The 22237-nt window shown below is 37.1% G+C and overlaps 1 protein-coding gene and 1 long non-coding RNA gene across 7 annotated transcripts in view; one reads left to right on the forward strand and one right to left on the reverse strand.

Annotated features, from left to right (window-relative positions):
* Positions 1-220: 220 nt before the first annotated feature.
* On the forward strand, positions 221-1338 carry LOC141353267 (uncharacterized). Its single transcript, XR_012360286.1, has 2 exons — positions 221-769; positions 1115-1338. It is a non-coding gene; the product is annotated as an uncharacterized lncRNA (long non-coding RNA).
* Positions 1339-9725: 8387 nt separating this feature from the next.
* Positions 9726-22237, reverse strand: part of LOC129444012 (NACHT, LRR and PYD domains-containing protein 3) — a 34451-nt gene continuing 21939 nt past the window's right edge. For all 6 annotated transcript variants that reach the window (XM_073860279.1, XM_073860283.1, XM_073860277.1 and 3 more), the window contains 7 exons: positions 15171-16973; positions 14893-15066; positions 14375-14545; positions 13839-14012; positions 13305-13475; positions 11155-11328; positions 9726-10515 (listed from right to left, as the gene is read on the reverse strand). In XM_073860279.1, the coding sequence (XP_073716380.1) occupies positions 10506-10515; positions 11155-11328; positions 13305-13475; positions 13839-14012; positions 14375-14545; positions 14893-15066; positions 15171-16973 (2677 nt within the window). In that variant the 3' untranslated portion in view covers positions 9726-10505. The remainder of the gene's footprint in view (positions 10516-11154; positions 11329-13304; positions 13476-13838; positions 14013-14374; positions 14546-14892; positions 15067-15170; positions 16974-22237) is intronic.

The raw sequence follows: 22237 nt of genomic DNA on the forward strand, positions 1-22237 counted from the left end.
AAACGCGCATCAGTCATTGCGGCTCAACTACTGTATTAACTGTACAATTATTATACACCCGTCTGTTACTGTGTACATTTACCCCGCCTGTGTATGTCAGTTCATTTTTGTTTTCGTTATCTCATTTACCCCGTTGTTTTGTCCTGAATGTTCTGGCGTTTCATTTCCCCATGCCGGGGAAAAGCGGACAGGTAAGATTGTCGCACGACATACATTTGCACTATCGGGCTTCAAGCGGGCGTGCCAGTGCCTGCCGAGGCCTGGGGCGTTTGCATTGTCACTTCCGGGGCATGATCGTGCTTCACTGGTGCTTCGTTGGTGCTTAAGGCCCGGCTTTTCTGGCCCGCCGAAATCGTTGGGCCAGAGCGGGCTTCTCGGGGCTAGGGGAGTGGTAAAGGTCAAAGGCGGAGTTTATCTGAACTCTGGCAAGATGCGCATTCATCTGTCTGCAGATTTAAAACTTTAAAAATAACCGGGATCACCAGTAATTTACTGTTTCACGGAAGATGCCTGCTATGTTTGTACTTCGGACTGAAGAAAATGATCTGCATATGTAAAAAACAAACACGCGTTACAACGCCGAACTCGCCACGCTAAGGATCCGGCGCACACCGCTACCGGTTCGGGAGAAGTTTATAAAGTTTCGGGCACAGAACAAAGTGTTTAAAGTGCAACAGCGCTGAGAAATTAAAGATGTGTGTTGAATCATCATTTCATCGTCCATCACTCCATGTATTAAGCGATCGAGTCACGATGGTATCTACAGTCGGTGAGTTAACATGCTACATAACCTTTGCATACAAAACACTTAAAATACAAATGCTACATTACGTTTGCATACAAAACACTTAAAATACAAATAATGATTGTAGAAGTGTCTTACATGGGTGTTTTTTGTGTTATAGTGTCATCTCTGTTGAATTTTTTAGTCAGACCTTAGAAAAAGTAACCATGGTTTTATTATAGTCATAGCCATGCTTTCTGGTATTTTGGAGATTAATTAAACTCTTATAAAGTTTGCTACATTCATATATGTCGGTATACTGTATGTGTATTTACAAACCCTTTATACAAAACGTCACATGTGCTGCTTTCTTTTGTGTCCGTTTTACAGAAAAATGCCAACGTAAAGCTTTCAGTTTGTCATCCAGGAGTTTTTATTTTGTATATGAGAGATGACACAGCAACAGATGCAAGAGCAGGAGATGAAACGAAGATGATGATGATGAGACGACAGGAGCCATGGATGTTGAAATCCGTCCGGAGAAGATGTCTTTAAATACACCTGTCTGTGCACTGATATAAACTTCATATGTACATAAAGTACCGCGTTATTATTACTACGACTGCTTGTCAGTTTGTTGAAAATGATTGATTAATAAGGATCACATCTGAAACACAGAAATGGTAAGATGCAACAACCCAGCTAACAATTTTTGGTTCCCAAAACGTTCCCCTAACGTTAGTTTTTGGTTCCCATAACGTTATTTTCCAAGGTTTGTTTTTGGTTAGCCAGGAAAGTTTTCTTTACAGAAATAGAACGTTATTTTTAGGTTATTTTAACGTTTTCCTAACGTTAGGAGAACGTTAGAATAACGTTAGGAGAACGTTAGAATAACGTTAGGAAAACGTTAAAATAACCTAAAAATAACGTTCTATTTCTGTAAAGAAAACTTTCCTGGCTAACCAAAAACAAACCTTGGAAAATAACGTTATGGGAACCAAAAACTAACGTTAGGGGAACGTTTTGAGAACCAAAAACTAACGTTAGGAGAACGTTAGAATAATGATCTCACCAGGGCGCGAGGGCGCGTTGCCGGGGCTCCGTGCACGCACTGACAGAGCGCGCAAGACTCCAGCCTCAGTGAAGAAGTGAAGGCTTACAAAAGTACGGCACGTCTATTAGTACATCCCATGCTGTGTTTTGGTTGTTTTTTATCTATCATATCTATATAAAATATGTCATGACTGCTGGGTGATCGATGGCTGTGTGTGGGATATATGTGTGTGTGTGTTTGTTTACCTGTGGTGCCGGTTCCTCGTGTGTTCACTAACTCCGCCCCCTTGTTTCGATGATTGTTCACCGGTGGTGTCTCGTTTACCTTTTCCTTTATATTGCACGTAGTCCTGTCTTTCGTTGCGCGCTCATTTGTTTGGTCAAAGTCTTGCTACTCTGCCTTGTCTTGTCGGACGTTTCCCTGTTTCCTCTTCTAGTTACCCCAGGTTTGGATTACGGCATCCGGAGGCGCGTCTTCGCCTGGACCGCTCGCTTGTGGATCACACTTCACTCTATTGACTGTTTGTTTCTCGGATCAACTGGTTCGCTTCGTCATTAGGCGGTACACCAGCTGTCTCTGTTTCCCACCGGCTGACTTCATCACCCGTGAGTGGATTATACAATTTCACGATTGTGGATTACATTGACTCTAATGACTGTCTGTCTCTCGGATCTACTGGTTCGCTTCGTTATTAGGCGGTATACCAGTTACTTCCGGGTGGCTACATCTGCATCAGGATTCTTCAGTGGATTACTCCGTCGGTGAACTTGGATTTACCATCTTCCATCTCCGCCTGTCATCCGCCGTCAGGGCGGCGTGTTTCATCCCTCTGTCGTGTGGGTGACAGTGCTGGTGTTCTCGACGGAGAGCGTGGGTGGCTCTCTCTCTCTTCAGATCTGTACTGGATTTTTTGTAGTGCCGACTCACTCTTCCTACTGTGGGCGTGCTTCATTCCCACAGTAGTGATTTCATCCAGAGTGAGTCGAGGGTGTATGCCGTGTGTGGATCTACCAGTGACTTTGCTCTCCATCTCTCTTATTTTTCTAAATAAACTCTGTTAACTTGCAATTGACTCCGAAGTATTTCCTGACAAAATAAGTAAAACACATTTCCGTATAAGGAGGAATAAAATAATTTATTTAATACAAAATCTATAATAATTAAATTATGCTATTACTGGAAAAAATGTCTATTAAAATATTATACCATTATATAACACAGGTTATTTTATATAAAAATACCTCAACACATCACATATTATGTATTTAGATAACATATTTTATCAAATATATAATAGTGACTTCAACACAATAAAGAAGAGTTAAAACAGATATTTATTGAAAATATATAAACATGTAATTCACTTTAGTTTAACAGACCTTACAGCAGCCGCCTCTCCATTATTAAGTAACAACAATCAGCATCTCTCTCTCAGTTTTTACAATAATCAAAAGCTTCTAACTTCATATTCTCTTCATGGAAATAATTAAAATATATTTTCGTTTTCACATATTTAAGCTACTAATGAAGAAACAAAAAAGAAATCGCTAGAATGATATACTCTGAAGTTAAAACGCAATGAGAAATAAATCAGTCACTTTAGGTTAAAAGATCTTACCACAGTTAGTCGGCTATCCGTTTTTACAACAATAAAAAGTTTCTAACATTATATTCTCCTCAAATTCTCCTCAAATCGATTGGAAATCACTCGTATATATATTTCTTCTCACATATTTAACTTACTAAATCAAGAAAGAGACAAAAGAACCGCTAAAATAATGTTAGTCTCTGAGGTAAAAACGAAAGGACCGTTATTTTTTAAATTAACGACTTTTCCTGAGCACAAGATAAAGCGGGTACTCGTGAAGAAGGCGGTAAGCTCGTGCAGACAAGCACGCGCATATTAGACGTGCACACTAAAGGAATAATGGGTTTAATTATGCATTCACTTCATTTCCTAAAAAAACACATAACCAAAAAATAACCATTAGAGAACGTTATGTATAAGTTATTTTTAGGTTATTTTATGGTTCCAGAAAACCAAAAAATAACCAAAAATAACGTTCTGTATAAGTTATTTTTAGGTTATTTTAAAAATAACCACCCTGCAACGTTATGGGAACGTTATTTTATGGTTCCAAAAAAAGAACCAAAAAAAGAACCAAAAAATAACGTTCTGTATAAGTTATTTTTAGGTTATTTTAAAAATAACCACCCTGCAACGTTATGGGAACGTTATTTTATGGTTCCAAAAAAAGAACCAAAAAAGAACCAAAAAATAACGTTCTGTATAAGTTATTTTTAGGTTATTTTAAAAATAACCACCCTGCAACGTTATGGGAACGTTATTTTATGGTTCCAAAAAAAGAACCAAAAAAGAACCAAAAAATAACGTTCTGTATAAGTTATTTTTAGGTTATTTTAAAAATAACCACCCTGCAACGTTATGGGAACGTTATTTTATGGTTCCAAAAAAAGAACCAAAAAAGAACCAAAAAATAACGTTCTGTATAAGTTATTTTAAGGTTATTTTAAAAATAACCACCCTGCAACGTTATGGGAACGTTATTTTATGGTTCCAAAAAAAGAACCAAAAAAGAACCAAAAAATAACGTTCTGTATAAGTTATTTTTAGGTTATTTTAAAAATAACCACCCTGCAACGTTATGGGAACGTTATTTTATGGTTCCAAAAAAAGAACCAAAAAAGAACCAAAAAATAACGTTCTGTATAAGTTATTTTTAGGTTATTTTAAAAATAACCACCCTGCAACGTTATGGGAACGTTATTTTATGGTTCCAAAAAAAGAACCAAAAAAGAACCAAAAAATAACGTTCTGTATAAGTTATTTTTAGGTTATTTTAAAAATAACCACCCTGCAACGTTATGGGAACGTTATTTTATGGTTCCAAAAAAGTAACCAAAAAAGAACCAAAAAGTGGCGTTCTGTATAAGTTATTTTTAGGTTATTTTAAAAATAACCACCCTGCAACGTTATGGGAACGTTATTTTATGGTTCCAAAAAAAGAACCAAAAAAGAACCAAAAAATAACGTTCTGTATAAGTTATTTTTAGGTTATTTTAAAAATAACCACCCTGCAACGTTATGGGAACGTTATTTAATGGTTCCAAAAAAATAACCAAAAAAGAACCAAAAAGTAGCGTTCTGTATAAGTTATTTTTAGGTTATTTAAAAATAACCACCCTACAACGTTATGGGAACGTTATTTTATGGTTGCAAAAAATAAAACCTAAAAATAACGTTAGGGGAGCGTTCTGTGTTTGCTGGGAAAATGGTAAATATAACCATCATTAACTTAACCACTGTAACATAGCTTTTTAAATACTTGTGTATATTCAGAGTTGATTCTTAACGAGTACATTTTCTAATGATTTCTCAAAACGTTTTGATTTTTGAGATGCAAGTAAAGTGATTTTCAGTCCTATCCAGCTATTCGAGGCAGTTCTTTATAGACAAAAGTATTTATTGATTGACACATTATTGAAATAGCTATTAGACAGTTACCTTGTGTTTCATGTGATGCTCAACTAACGTTTTCATGATTAAAGATATCAAAGATATCTTATAATGTGTAAGTATGTTTACATCACCATAGAACTATTACAAACTTAACGTTACATATTTAGACACACGTGCATGTTTTAAAATAAGATTATTTTACATAAATGTAAAACTAGGACTCGTTATATTCTTTAAAATATTGTGTATATAGTATAATGGCACATTAGGTGAATGCTTTATTTGTAATTATCCTACTTCATAAAGCTTATTGATCTGATATTGTCCCGTCCTGAGATCGCTCGTGTGCAGCCAACATAAACTTCAAGAGTAACACCGCGGATGGAGCAAACATCTATCTTCTCATCTTGGCTTTCACCGTGCAAACAGCCGCCTCAGTTATGTTCTTTGTTTGTTGAATGATGATGCGATCTCACTCCCGTCTCCTGTCAGATTGAAGTGACTTCCTCACAGTAAAACAGGCGGAGTTGTGTGACGTTACTCCAGGTAGGCGTATTAAAGCTCCAGTGTGTACTTTTTTTAGTTAATTCTTAGCAAAAACCCATGTTTTCTTCCAAAAGTATGTGCTCATTCATGTGTAATTACTTCCACCCCACTAATCAAAGTATTCTCGTAAGTGTAGAATCTGCTATTTAAAATACATACGGTCGAGTCGCTCTCTGGCTGAATCCATGTTGTGCCTCCATCTTTGAAATACATTCGCCGACGAGGGACATTCCTGAAATTCAAGCTCCGCCTTTCGCGCTTTCAGAGTACACTCAAGCTGGCCGCGAGCTGAAGCCTCCGGAGGTTGCATGTGTCTTATTTCAGAATATTAACAATTATAAAGCTGACATTTATTCTTAGTTAATTGTAAATTGATGTAATATGCTTATGACTTGCGAATGTAATGCTCAGTTCATTTAAATAAACCAGGCTTGATGACGTATGCAGCAGAGGATATGCGACCTGCGTTAGACTGAATCCTTCGGCCACACGCCGTGATAAACCTGCGATCTAATGCTTTGAAAGCCTGTTGAAGAACTATTCTCGAGGACATTAAAACAAGTCGCCAAGGAAGCGAAACAGGGATTTTAAACGACAACGGGACAGGAAAAACATCAAGACCAAAGTCAATATTGGAGTTAGTTTTCCAAGATGGGGCTTATTGGACAATGAAGTTGCTAAGTTACTTTCTATCTTCACCACAGGTAATTCAGCATATTCGTTTACATCTATACAGTTTGTAAACTTGAAGTTTTATAGTTCCTTGGCTAACTATAGCATGGGTATGCGTAACACTTGTTAGTGTAAACATGCATGTGGTTTAATGTCTTGGAACAGACACACGCCGTCTCTCCGCCCATTTATGTAACCTGAGGTACTGAGATAAATGTTTTTCATCTTTTCTGACCTCTAACAGAAACACACGGCGTACAGCGCTATTTTTAGCCTTTCATTGATAAAAGCGTCTGATCTGCGCGTCTTTCGTTTCATTTTACAAGCGTGTGAAAGTTGAGCGATCTTGTTTCACCAATATCAGAGAAAGCTCTTACATATACACGGACATGTAACGTTTACTTAAACATAAGCATTGGACTCTGACATATTAGTTCGCGTCCATTTAAACCCGTCATTACTCTAGCTCATGATTAAATGACAGAGGGACTCGTCCACAGACCATCTCCTCAGTAATCTGAAGAGAAGCGGTCGAAAATGGACAAAAAGAGACGGATTTAAACACCAAGTGTAAACGTAATGTGTCTCTCTCGTCCACTTGTGATCTGATCGACGAAAACACATCTTAATACCAAGTTTAACAGCCCGTGTGATATTTTTCCTCGCGTCGATGAAAAAAGAAGTGTCTAAGCTACGTTTATGGTTGCTTTTTGTATGTGATTTTAAGCGGACATATCATGACAATCAGACTTTTTCCATGTTTAACATAAATCTGTGTGCTTTGATGGATCACACGCAAATGACATTGCAAATTGTTCATTTTTTTTCATTGCTTTTGCTTTGTAGCTACTGGAAGCCATGTTAACCTTGGCATGACACGGCCGGGCCACCGTACGAGTTAAAACGCGTTCCGAATGGGGGGGGGCTAGAAAGTAATATTCAGTTGGTTGTCATATAGACTTTCACCGCTTGATGGGAGTAGATCCTACACAGTGGAGCTTTAAGGGCGGGGTTTTCTGAAGCGCTGTGGCGCTATTGGCTTGACAATGCAAACGCGTCGTGATTTTGGCTACACAGCTGGAGGTCTGAGGCTATTGGCTCCGTGAGGCCCGTTTGAAGCCCTGGCTCGCACAGGCCCGATAGTGCAAAAGCGGCTATTGTGCACACGCAGGGAAATATTAATTTTTGTATTAGACACACTAGTTTAGGAGTGAGTGCCACCCTTGTATGTTTTTTCCCGACTTTTAGCTAGCTAGTGTAGTTTAGTTGGGGCGTGTATACGCTGAAGACCTTTTTGTTTTATTTTTATTTTCTTTAGTTAGTTTAGAGGTCTTTAAAAATAGTTAGCTTCGTTTTGTTTTGTTTCTTTCGTTGATTTAGCACCACTCTCGTCCCCTTTCCTTTGGTTCTGTGTTTTGTGTTTCAACCCCTGTAAACAGTGGCGGAACTAGAATTTTTTTAATGGGGTGGCCAAAGGTACTTTAGGAGGTCCATAGTCCATAAAAGAAAATGACGTGTAATCATGTATCAAGAAAGCATAAATGAATCTTTTGATTGCATTATGTAAACATAATAAGGGTGAATTTTAAATCTTTCTACTGTATTTCTTACATTTGATTTACTGTTTGTTAAAGGGATTCACCCCAAAATTTAAATTCTGTCATCATTTACTCACCCTTGTGTGTTCTAGACCTGTATTTTGTTTTAATAAACACAAAAGAAGATATTTTGATAAATGATGGTAGGCACACAATCCATTGAATTCCATCATGTTGTTTTTATTCCTACTATGGAAGTCAATGGTTAACAGCTGTGTGCATACCATCAAAATATCTTCTTTTGTGTTCATTGGAAAAAAGAAATTCGTACAGGTTTGGAACAACATGAGGATGTAAAAATGATGACAGTATTTTCATTTTGTGAACTATCCCTTTAATGAAGCAAAAGATCAGGAAATCTAAACTCCATGATAAACCTTAAACTTACTTCAAATAGCAGTGCTCAACAAAAAGGATGTTTGGATTAATCTTTATTTACGAAGATACAGAAGATGCAAAAGTTTTCTTTTTTCTTTTGATATTTAATTAACTTTAATGACAGACTTCAACAGGTTAGGCTAAGACCGAATGCAATAAAATGTTTAAGACGTACAGTAACCAAATGTTTATGAAAATCACCAAAACAGCTATTTTGACATATGAGCATTTGTCCGTTTAAGCAAAAAAGACGCGAACATGAAGTTGTTTAAGCTCTGGCTGTGCACGAGCACGGATATGCGCGTCACGCTTTCAAGTTCAATGTGGCAATCCAGTTGAATTAACAATTATACAGTAGCCTATAAAGATCACATCAAGAATGAAAACATGGTGCTGGGTTTTGTTGTTAAAAGAACAGACAATCTTAGACTTTATTCAGTCCACAAGAAAATTACCACACTTCCACATATACGGTGAAATCATGTAGGCTCTAGTATTAGCAATGTACGACTTCACTTACATAATTTTAAAGAGATTTCAAGCATTATGTAGACATGACATTTATCTTCTGATGATATAAAAAGTATTCGTTACAGTAATTTACGGACGCGTTTTTGAAAATACGTCACTGATGGAGAGATAACAGAACGCGCATTATGTATATTTTCTTAATTTTGTGAAAAGCACAACATTCAGTTTTTATAGACACACAAAAAATGACACTTTAACGTTTTAAATGATGTATAAATCATATCTGCATGTCCAAAATCAGCAGAGTAATCCAAGTCTCTTTGCGCAGTGATTGAAAAATAAAGAGTTTGCGCCGCGACTGCAGGGAGGGTTAATATTCATAATGTTTGTTTTTAACAATGTGCTGCGCTGCCGCACGGCGAAAATAAACATAGCGATTAAGTGAAAGTAGCGCATTAAATTTGGGGTGGCACACGTGGTGGCCAGTGACATTTCAAGGGTGTCCAGTGCCACCCTGGACACCCCTCTGGCTCCGCCACTGCCTGTAAATATTGTAAATATTATTTTGCTATTCTCATTATTGTTTTCTTATTATTATTATTATTATCATTATTATTCCCACCTTTTGTCACTTTGTTCACTTGTTCACATTTAATAAATAATTTTCAGTTTATTCCTGTGTCTGTCTCCTGCCATCCAACCGCACACACCCAAAAGGAAAATTTTCTCAATTAAATGTTACATCCCTCACCCTAGACAGCCTTGGGTCATAACATTTATGCTCAGAATGACAAATAATAATAATATAAAATAACTTTGATTTATCACAATACTACAACACAGAAATGTTAAAGCAAATATTGTTTGAGAATTATATATGTATAGTTTTACAAATCTTTGAAATGAGACTTTGCTCAGACTTTACCCAACTTATTATAATTCCCCTTTGATCATTAATGATGATAACTTTCACTGGACAGATAACATGAGTCTCCTATCATCACACCTTAAACCATCTCACAGTCACATTCACTTTACTATATTTGATTTATAATGTGATCCATTATTGAATTATATTATAATATGAAGAGTTTCATTGCAAAACGAGATATCCACTGTTTTTTAATTGTTCAGAAATCTTGTTTTTTGGTTGTACATTCCAATTAATTTCAATGCAACTACAGTTGGTTTGTTTTTATTTAAACCTTCATAACTTAAAAAATACAGCTAAGTAGCACCATAAAACAAAATAATAACATGATAACGTAATAATAAACATGTTTTGACAAAAATGTTACAAAATGGATTTATCTCGTTTTGCAACAAAACTCTTCATATCTATTGTGGTTTGTGAAGTGTATACAGGGATCTGATGGTATCTGGAAGGTGTTTACGGCTAGTCAGAATTTCTACTTCAAATAAAAATAAAATTCCCTCAGATTACATGATGTATTGTTAGAGGTTTTATGGTCTCTGTATACTTTCAGGAGTTAATACTGAAATCTGAACTCATGTGTCTTCAGTGTTTGTTCATTCTGTTGAATGAGTTGTGACATCACTGTAGTGGCTCCATCGTCATCATCAAATGAACCTAAAGAGATCATTATCATAATCTTCATCATCAAAATAAGTCCAATCATAAGCTGTGTCCCAAATGACATACTATACACTATATGCACTATGAACTTGATCATGTAGGGAATGGATTTTCATCATCCCAAATTGAACACAATGTTTTTTTACTAACTGTAAATGTAAGCGTTTACAAAACGAGGGCAAAATAATTCAAACACATTATAGGGCAAATAAATGAAAATCTATTTGTACAGTTCTTTTAATGTTATTTGTTTTGTTCAACATGACTTCATGAAGTGTCTCCGCAGGTAAACTTTGCTCTCTTACAGCATCTAATAGCCCCGCCTCTCTTCTGTTAAATAAGCAAAGCAGCGACTGTTGAGTGTATAAAGTGTCCAGCGTTGCACACTTAAATTTTCTGTTAAATAAGTGCACCATCTGGGTACTTAAAATACACTTTCTTTTCTGGTATTTTTAGTGTGAACACAGTACTTAAACTTTTGTGACTAGAAAATGACGTAAAATAGTCCATACGTGTGTGATTTGGGACGAAACTTTAATAATTTTAATAACCAGTCCATTTAAAATCATAATAATCATTTAACAATCACTTCAGAAAATGTGCTTAAAACAACAAAGACAATTATTTACTTACTTCAGTGTCTCTAGTTTAAAATGTGAATCCTCCTTTAAATCTGAGATCAGCTTCACTCCTGAATCACTTAGATTATTCCCAGACAGATTCAGATCTCTCAGATGTGATGGGTTTGATCTCAGAGCTGAAGCCAAAGCTGCACAACCTTCATCTGTGACACCACAACCACACAACCTGTAGAGCACAATAACAGACACTGAACTCTCTAACTTTACTACACATCACATAAGTTCTAGGGGTGTGACGAGATCTCGTGCGACGAGATCTCGCGAGATTAAATATGTATCGCGAGATTAAGTGTGTCTCGCGAGATTTTCTGGCCGTTTCTTAAATAAAAGACTGCATCCTTCGGAGGTCGCATTTTTAAACTGCATTTACTTCATAAAGACTGTCTTATTAGAGACTACTAACAATTATAAAGTTTACTAATAATTTAGTTAATCGCAAATTGTTGTAATATGCTCACGACTTGCGAATGTAATGCTCAGTTAATGATCTGAAATAAACCTTAATGACGTATGCAGCCTGCATATGCGACCTCCGGAGGATACAGCTTTCTGTTTGACCCTTTTAGGGGCCAGTTACACCAAAAGCGTTTATGGCAGTTGCAGTCGCCTTTTTTAAATGATATTCTATGGGCATGGAGCGTTTGCGCGCTGTTTATGTGCGCTGAGCGCCTTGCGGTTTTTGCCGGCGGCCGCAGCACGCACCTTTGAAGGAACGCTGAGACGCGGAGAAGCGCCCGACGTCATTCGCGTCTTTCCATTGTCCACTCGAATGAGGGGAGATGTGGGCCTTACGTTGTGGTGAGGGAAGTTTACAGTTGCTTTGAAGAACCGGACTCCACTCGCTCACTCTCTCCTGCGTGTTTGTGCACTTCTCACCCTCAAACAAGGTCAGAGCAAGCGTCATCTTTTTAAAGTTTCTGCTAATATGACAGTTAACAGCAAAAGAGCGCACGCTTCAATATTTGATTGACAAGACAGCTGACTAGGTGGTTGCCTAGCAATATTAAAAGCCGCGTCGACTCGCACTGCTCTTTTTTTTTTAAAAAGGCAGTGCGTCGCGCCTTGCGTTTCCAAGCGTTTAAAGAGTGGTTGGTGTAATTAGCCTCTCACAGTGCATGCATTATATTCTGTCTTTTACTGCATTTGCTTTTTTGTTTGGGTTTCCAATAATGTTCGTTTGGGAGCTCGTATGAAGTCTGAGACGTATTGTGTTTGTCTGATGATCAGTGTCAGATGTGAAGTCTCCGCAGATTAAACCATCACAGAGTTTACATGATTTAATGTCTGCATGTTCATTTCTATTGTAAAGAAATGGACGTACATTAAATATTCAAATGGATTTAAACATTGTTTGGCTAAAAATTAAGCGTTTCTCTCCGTCTAAAGTGAAAATAAAGATAGCGTCCGCGAGACGAGTCAACTATCTCCCCCTGCAGGCATTTGTTATAATATATACATAATGCTTTTTATTTATAGACCACAAATGTAATGTGTTTGTTAATGTAATGTTGTTTAATGTTACTTGGTTTTAATACTTTATTTGAACCAATTATTATTGCATCTTCGTTATTATGTAATTTTAAAGGCTACTGCTCACTTGGGTCTATTTTTATTACCCAAAAATAACAAATTACTTCATTATCAGTTAGTAAAATAATTGTTAGGGCCAGTCCTTGATTAGTTAAAACATTTAAAAATAACATGATTTCAGTTTCTTATTCATTTATTTTATCATCGAGGGTTTCTTAAAAAGTGTAAAAATATCGTCTCGTCTCGTTCTCGTGAACCCAATCTCGTGTCTCGTCTCGTCTCGTGGATTAAGTGTCTCGTCACACCCCTAATAAGTTCAGATTTAAAGTATCTGAAAAAAATTAAGCAAAATCACTCATCAATGGTGCTTATCAATGTTTCTTTAAGTGTGTTTAAATTAATGAATGAAATCAAAAGACAGCTCAGCTTTAAATAAATGATTGTTTTTTGTTTGTTTATATACAAAAAGAGAGAAACTGAGAGGAAACACTGTAAAAATCAAAACTGTGTTATTAAACAACATCAGTAAAGAATCACTGAAGACAAATGTGTTGATATAAACCCACAAAAGTCATCTGTTTAAGATGTGATGAAACTCATTTATGATCTTACCTCAGTTTCTCCAGTTTACAGTTTGGATTCTTCAGTCCATCACAGATCAGCTTCACTCCTGAATCTCTTAGATTATTATAAGACAGATCCAGATCTCTCAGATGTGTGTTTGATCTCAGAGCTGAAGCCAAAGCTGCACAACCTTCATCTGTGACATCACAATACCTCAACCTTTAGAGAACAATAACACACACTGAACTCTCTCACTTTACTACACATCACATAAGTTCAGATTTAAAGTCTCTGAAAACAATAAGCAAAATCACCCATCAATGGTGCTTATCAATGTTTCTTTTTTTTAAATTTGGTTAAATGAATGAATAAAATCAAAAGACAGCTCAGCTTTAAATAAATGATTGTTGTGTTTGTTTGTTTGTTTATATACAAAAAGAGAGAAACTGAGAAGAAACACTGTAAAAATCAAAACTGTGTTATTAAATAATATCAGTAAAGAATCACTCAAAACAAATGTGTTGATATAAACCCACAAAAGTCATCTGTTAAAGATGTGATGAAACTCATTTATGATCTTACTTCAGTTTCTCCATTTTACAGTTTGGATTCTTCAGTCCATCACAGATCAGCTTCACTCCTGAATCACTTATTTGTTTATTCTTACACAGATCCAGATCTCTCAGATGTGTGTTTGATCTCAGAGCTGAAGCCAAAGCTGCACAACCTTCATCTGTGATATCACAATACCTCAACCTGTAGAGAACAATAACACACACTGAACTCTCTCACTTTACTTCACATCACATAAGTTCAGATTTAAAGTCTCTGAAAAAAAAATAAGCAAAATCACCCATCAATGGTGCTTATCAATGTTTCTTTAAATTTGGTTAAATTAATGAATGAAATCAAAAGACAGCTCAGCTTGAAATAAATGATTATTGTGTTTGTTTGTTTGTTTGTTTATATACAAAAAGAAAGAAACTGAGAGGAAACACTGTAAAATCAAAACTGTGTTATTAAATAATATCAGTAAAGAATCACTGAATACAAATGTGATGATTAAACCCACAAAAGTCATCTGTTAAAGATGTGATGAAACTCATTTATGATCTTACCACAGTATCTCCAGTTTACAGTTTGGATTCTTCAGTCCATCACAGATCAGCTTCACTCCTGAATCTCTTATTTGTTTATAAGACAGATTCAGATCTCTCAGATGTGAGTTTGATATCAGAGCTGAAGCCAAAGCTGCACAACCTTCATCTGTGACACCACAATCACACAACCTGTATAGAACAATAACACACTGAACTCTCTCACTTTACTACACATTACATAAGTTCAGATTTAAAGTCTCTGGAAAAAATAAGCAAAATCACCCATCAATGGTGCTTATCAATGTTTCTTTAAATGTGTTTAAATTACTGAATGAAATCAAAAGTAAGCTCAGCTTTAAATAAATTATTGTTTTGTTTGTTTATATACAAAAAGAGAGAAACTTGGAGGAAACACTGTAAAATCAAAACTGTGTTATTAAATAATATCAGTAAAGAATCACTGAAGACAAATGTGATGATATAAACCCACAAAAGTCATCTGTTAAAGATGTGATGAAACTCATTTATGATCTTACACCAGTGCCGCCAGTTTACAGTTTGGAGTCTTCAGTCCATCACAGATCAGCTTCACTCCTGAATCACTTAGATTATTATTAGACAGTTTAAGTTTTCTCAGATGTGAAGATTTTGAAGTTAGTACTGAAGTCAGACCAGAACAGCTTTTCTCTGACAGTTCACAATCAGTAAGCCTGAGAACGACAAAATATTAGAGATACAATTTAAATTCACAAAATACAGAAAAAACAAAGCATGCACGCGCACACACTTTATAATTGTACCCATTGTGACTTACTCAGCTGATCTTGATGCTTCAACCACAGGCAGCAGCTTCTGAAGAACTTCATCTGATGTCATGTGATCTTTGTCGTAGGCTCTGTTTATATATTTCCTCAACTTAAACACATCCAACTGCTCTGATGTCAGCAAAATGAAAACCACTGCTGACCACTGAGAAGAGGTGATTTTCTTGTTTGAAAGATTTCCAGACTGTATATACTTCTGGACTTCTTTCACAAGAGACTGATCACCCAGTTCATTTAAAGAGTGAAACAGATTGATGGATTTATCTGGTTTGGGATTTTCCTTTATTCTGATTTTAATGTACTCAACAGTTTTCTCTTTGCTCCAGGAGATTTTCTCTTTGTGTTTCAGAAGATCCTGCAGAAGTTTCTGATTGGACTCCAGTGAGAGACCCAGAAGAAATCTGAGGAAAAGATCCAGATGTCCATTCTTACTCTGTAGAGATTTATCCACAGCTCTCTGATGCAGATCTGATATTGTGTCACATGTGAACTCGTTTGCATATTTTGACGGTAAATATTCATTGAGTAGATCCTTCTTATATAACAGGAATGAATACAGCACATATAGAGCTGCTAGATGTTCCTGAATGCTCAGATGAACAAAGCAGTAAACTTTCCCCTGATACAAACCAAACTCCTCTCTGAAGATCTGAGTACACAATCCTGAGTAAACTGATGCTTCTGATACATCAATGCCACAATCTCTCAGGTCTTCATCATAGAAGATCAGATTGCCTTTCATAAGCTGCTCAAACGCCAGTTTACCCAGTTTAAAGATCATCTCTTCATCCTTCACTTTCTTCTCATAGTCCTTCTGATGTTTGATGTTTGTCTGAATGATCAGGAAGTGTGTGTACATTTCAGTGAGAGTCTTGGGGATCTCTTGACTCTTTGCTTCATTCAACATTCTCTCTAGAACAGTGACTGAAATCCAGCAGAAGACTGGGATGTGACACATGATGTAGAGACTCCTGGATGACTTCAGGTGTGAGATGATTTGATCAGACAGACTCTTATCACTGATTCTCTTCCTGAAGTATTCCTCCTTCTGTGGATCACTGAAGCCTCGTATCTCTGTGACTCGATCAACACACTCAGAGGGGATGAGATCAGCTGCTGCTGGTCTGGAGGTGATCCAGATGAGAGCAGAAGGAAACAGATTCCCCTTGATGAGGTTTGTCAGCATCACGTCCACTGAGGTTGATTCTCTTACATCACACAACCTCACACTGCTGTGAAAATCCAGAGACAGACGACACTCATCCAAACCATCAAAGATGAACAACACTTTATATTCATCACTGAAGATTTCCATTTCTTTTGTCTCTGGGAAGAAAAGATGAAGAAGATCTAAAAGACTGAGTGTTTTGTCCTTCATCAAATTGATCTCTCTGAAAGGAAGTGGAAATATGAGGTAGACGTCCTGATTCTCTTTCTCTTCAGCCCAGTCCAGAATGAACTTCTGTACAGAGACTGTTTTTCCAATGCCAGCGACTCCCTTTGTCAGCACACTTCTGATGTGTTTGTCTTGTTCAGGTAAAGGTTTAAAGATGTCACTACATTTGATTGGTGTCTCCTCTGTTGTTGTTCTTCTGGATTGTGTCTCAATCTGTCTCACTTCATGTTCATTATTGATCTCTCCACTTTCACTCTCTGTGATGTAGAGCTCTGTGTAGATCTCATTCAGTAGTGTTGGGTTTCTCTGCATTGATGTTCCCTCATACAAACACTCAAACTTCTTCTGTAGATTTGATCTGAATGTGTTCAAGACTTCAGCACATTTAGGGTCAGGGCTGTTAAAGGAACAAAATAGTTAAAAAGGTAACTGTACTGAGATATAAAGAGCAAAATTTCATAAAGAAACAGTTTGTAATTGTAAATGTGAGCTGATTGTAAATTCCTACAATTTACAATCCCCCCTGCTTTAAACTTCCGGTAAACTTCCGGGGGCGCGGTTACGCTGCTGACCCTGTGTCTCACCGCTCACTACTATTATTGTGTATGTTATTAGACCTAAACGGTTTAGTATTTTATAGTATTTATTTTATAGTATTTATTTATTGTGTTTTTAGCTGTTTTTAGCTGTTTTGCGCTTTACCGCCATGAATCTCTCCGCCATCTGCGCCGTTCTGGCAGCACTGTTAGTACTACCTGGAAGCAATGCCATCGACTCTGACAATACTGCACTTTGGATTATACCTACTATCACCTATTCTCGGGAGGTTTTACTCTCGCTAAGGAATAACGTAAACAGTTCGGAAATTGGGACCATTTACAACAGTTGCCCTTTGAAGGAAGGAGGGAAGAAAAGGAAACAAATGAAAAGGCGAGGCTCAAGAGGAGGAATTAGGAACCGGTTAAGAAGACGGAGAAGTCGTCACCCTCTTCCAGTAATCACTCTATCCAACATGAGATCACTTAACAACAAGCTGGATGAGGTAACACTTCGTGTTAAACATGAGGAGGACTTCAGACGTAGTAATCTCATCTGTTTCACTGAGACCTGGTTAAACAAGGACCATATTGTGAATATAGATGGATACAACGTAATAAGAGCGGACAGGAATAAGGTAACATCACAAAAAACTATTGGCGGGGGGCTCTGTATGTTTGTTGACAAAACGTGGGCAACACAATTTACTGTGGTTGAACAGACATGCACAAGAGACTATGAGATCCTGGTGGTATCTTTTAGACCCTTTTATTTACCCCGCGAATTTGGGCAGCTCACAATTATTTTAGTGTATGTTCCAGGTCCCAATAACAAAGAGGCAGCCGAGTGTATTTCGGATAGCTTGAATACCGCGCTCTCTAGATCAGCTGATCAACCTGTGTTTATCCTTGGGGACTTTAATACACTGTCTCTAGCAACATATCTTCCAATGTTACAACAATATGTTGACTGTCCAACTCGTTCTTCACGCATCCTTGATTTATGTTATGGCAATATTGAGGATGCATATAAGGCAATATGTAGACCTCCCATTGGTAAATCAGACCATAATGTCATTCATTTATTGCCGAAATACAGACAATGCGTGAAGAGGGAAAAGCCCATTGTTAAGACAATTAAAGTATGGGACAAAGAGAGTGAGGATAAGTTAAGGAGCTGTTTTGAAACCACAGACTGGGACATGTTCTTTGATTCATGTAGAGACCCACACGAACTGACAGATTGTATCACTTCGTATATACAATTTTCTGAAACATCCGTAATTCATACCAAGGAAATAAGATTATTTCCTAATAACAAGCCCTGGCTGACAAAAAATATGAAGAGGTGTCTGAATGACAAAAAGATGGCTTTTTTGAGGGGAGATACTGAAGGTGTTAAAAATAAAAGGAAGGAGCTCAGAGCTAAAATACAAAGAGCCAAAATAGACTATAAGAATAAGGTGGAGGACCAGTTTTGTACAGGGAACCCCAGACAAGCATGGAAGGGATTGAACACAATGATGGGAAGAGGTACCAAAGGAAGAGATGATGACGTCTTACTGGATACACCCTCCTTTGTGAATGACCTTAACCAGTTTTATGGAAGATTTGACATTGCAGACTTTAAAGAGAAGAGCAACGACATCTGTCTAGGCGTACAAAGAAATAATATCATTCAGCTTTCAGAACAGGAAGTTGGTATTTGTCTCTCACAGATTAAGCCCCACAAAGCACCAGGACCTGATGGTTTAGGTGGGCGTGCTCTGAAGGTGTGCGCCAGTCAGCTAAAGACAGTCTTAACTAGACTATTTCAGTTTTTATTAAACACCTGCACTGTACCAAAGACATGGAAACAATCTATCATAACACCAGTACCTAAAAAACCAAGGTCTAAGTCCCTGAATGACTTCCGCCCTGTGGCTTTAACCCCCACACTGTCTAAATGCATGGAGAGGGTTGTTAGTAAACATCTTACTTCAGGCATAAAAGAACAACTTGATCCATTACAATTTGCCTATAGGACAAATAGGGGAACCGAGGATGCTACTCTTACCATGGTTAATATGGTTTCTGGTCATTTACAGCAGAATAACACGTATGCACGGATTTTATTCATAGACTTTAATTCTGCTTTTAATACAATGCAGATCCATATCCTGCTGCAACGGCTTGTGGACTTAGGTGTTAATGGGGGTCTGGTGCATTGGGTTAAGGATTTTTTAACTGACCGCCCACAAAGAGTTTGTGTCAGAGGAACAGTATCTGAGGAAATTGTCCTAAACACAGGAGCACCTCAGGGTTGTGTTTTATCACCTTTATTATTTTCTGTGTACACTAATGAGTTGACATTGCAAGATAATAATTTTAAATTATTCAAATATGCGGATGATATGGCCTTAGTTGGTCTTTTTAATAAGAATGATGCTGTGTCTGATTATTTTGCTCATGTCTCATGGCTGGAGCAATGGAGTAGGTCCAGTTTTCTGTCAATCAATGTTGTGAAAACAAAGGAACTGATTTTATATCATTCTGAACCATCCCTGTCGCTTACCCTATGTGATCAAACAGTAGAGATAGTAAATAGTTTTAAATATCTAGGTACACACGTGGATGACAAATTGAGTTTCACAGAAAACACTGATTGCATTTGTAAAAAAGCCGGACAGAGAATGTTTTTAATTAGGAAACTGAAGGAGTTCGGTGTTAGCCAAAACATTTTAGAGAAAGTGTATGTCAGCCTAATAGAGAGTATGCTTGTGTTTAATATCTCAGTCTGGTTTGGTTACTTAACACTTACAAATAAAAATAAGTTAGGTAGGATAGTCAAAACAGCAGGAAAGATAATAGGCCGGCAACAAAAGTCACTTGATGTCCTTTATAGTACAGCCTTAAATAGAAAGGCCATGAGCATCATTGGTGACAACAAACACCCCCTCCACAATGAGTTCGAGCTCCTTCCTTCAGGACGACGTTACAGGGTGCCTTTGGCAAACAGGAACATATATAAGCGATCTTTTATACCCAGTGCAATTAATATAATGAATAAACCACATTAACTGGAATGTTTGTTACAGGAGAGGAAGTATATTGTACACTGAGTGTAGGTATACAACTGCAGTAACGGGATAAGATGGGCGGAGAGATGTATGTATGGCACCGATGTGATTGATGATGGTATGTTGTTATACTGTATGTTAATCTTTGTATCTTGATGTTTTATAGGTCTGGTGAGACCAAAGACAATTTTCCAGCCTTGGCTGGACAATAAAGTTGTATTCTATTCTTTATGACATTTTAGGCCTCCAAACTACTAGACTATATGTTACACATTTGGTTTTTCTTTATTTCTTTTCTTTATATATTTTAAGGTGCAAAAGAGGATGTTTGTTTTATACATTTTTGCAATATTACTTGAAACTGTCTTTACTAAATGATAAAAGACTATTTATTAGGTGCATTGAAAGTAATAATATTAATATACGTCATCTGTGCACAAGATAGGGCCTTAAAAACATCAGCCAATTGCTCTTGCGGTCATCGCAATCATCACTGGCCCTCTGGCTTGTCAATCACTGCCATTACGATCCTTGTGAGATACGTGCGCGCACCAGTAACTTTACACAGGCGACGTATGCGCATATCGCATGAAACTCCGTCTTAAGTTTCGGTTTGTTTTCATTGTTGATCCTGCTTTCCTCCTCGAATTTGCACCATGGAAGAGAAAAAACCCGAAGTAGGACGCAAAAGAAAGACTTTTTAAAGCCGCTGGGAATAGGAGAAAATTGTCAGAAGAACGTAACTTAATGTAACCAGAGTCGTTAATGGAGAAACATTTCAACGCTGGAGAGCAATGAAGGAACAGAGAGGTGTCAAGACAGACGCGCAGTTCACAAAAAATCTTCTCAACAGGTAACAGTGATTATTCTTTCTTTGTGGAATAATTATTGTTGTACTGTTATTCAGGTATATTGATGTTGTTATTGTACTGTAGTTGTAAGGCAGTGACCAGTCTGCTACATGCTAGTTGAAATGTAAGTTAGCGTCTCACTGATCTAACGTTTTAACGTCTTATGTGTTTATTATCATATCATATTATCATATCATATTATCATATCATTTCACATATGAATCCACTGACGCGACACAGCATGCCGGTGGTAAACAAACACTCGTTCAAATATTCGTGCACGAGTTTTGGAAGGCGTTCCCTAGAAATGAGCTGTGAAGGAGGGAGGCTGTTCTTACGCATGCGCTCATTTAAAAAACTCAGTAACCGTTTTTGGATTCTCAGTCTGCGAAAAACATCCTCTTTTGCGCCTTTAATGCACTTTATCAGGTTTTATCAGGTTCTTTGAATAATTTCATAGATAAATATTTTAATGCTGCTATTAACTCTTTTGCTGGCATTGACGAGTTATCTCATGCACTTCAGTGATAATACAGCGAGGTCAGCCAATGACACTGACAGGCTATACAAAGTCCAGCCTGTCTTGGATCAACTCGTGTCGAAATTCCGTGAAATGTATCAGCCTAACCCAAAGGGTGCACGTAAGGGTTTGCGAAGGGTGACCTTGTTGTTGTACTAAAGTTGTTGTGTCCCCTTACATTCTGGGTGTTGTGTATGTAGCAAGCACACTCAAGAACCACACCGAGACGTGTGATGCAGCAACAACATTACTTTTTACTGAACTGAACAGGTGGTTCCTTAATCAACTATAATATAGTGCATTCAACCACAAGGGGGCAGCCCTTCACCATAACCATACATTACAATTCCTCCCTTCTTAGATTAAACATACTAAGAACATGTAATGCACAAGTATATGCTTTCAGCATAACAGTGTTTACCAACATTTATATATATATATATATATATATATATATATATATATATATATATATATATATATATATAACATTCACAAACATGCGGTTCAAAATATATATATATTTTTTTTACTACAAATCAAGTCTCTGTGGAGGTTTCCTGCATCTTTCAGGGTAGCGTCTCTGTGAACTTAACTGTGATTCAGACACAACTGAATTTGTCACCTCAGACGTGTCGTCATGCTGGTCAGCGCTATTCACTTCAACTGAAGCAGAAGTAACAATGTCAACAGCA

Source organism: Misgurnus anguillicaudatus, chromosome 3, assembly GCF_027580225.2.
Source record: "Misgurnus anguillicaudatus chromosome 3, ASM2758022v2, whole genome shotgun sequence".
NCBI classification, from domain to species: Eukaryota; Metazoa; Chordata; class Actinopteri; order Cypriniformes; family Cobitidae; genus Misgurnus; species Misgurnus anguillicaudatus.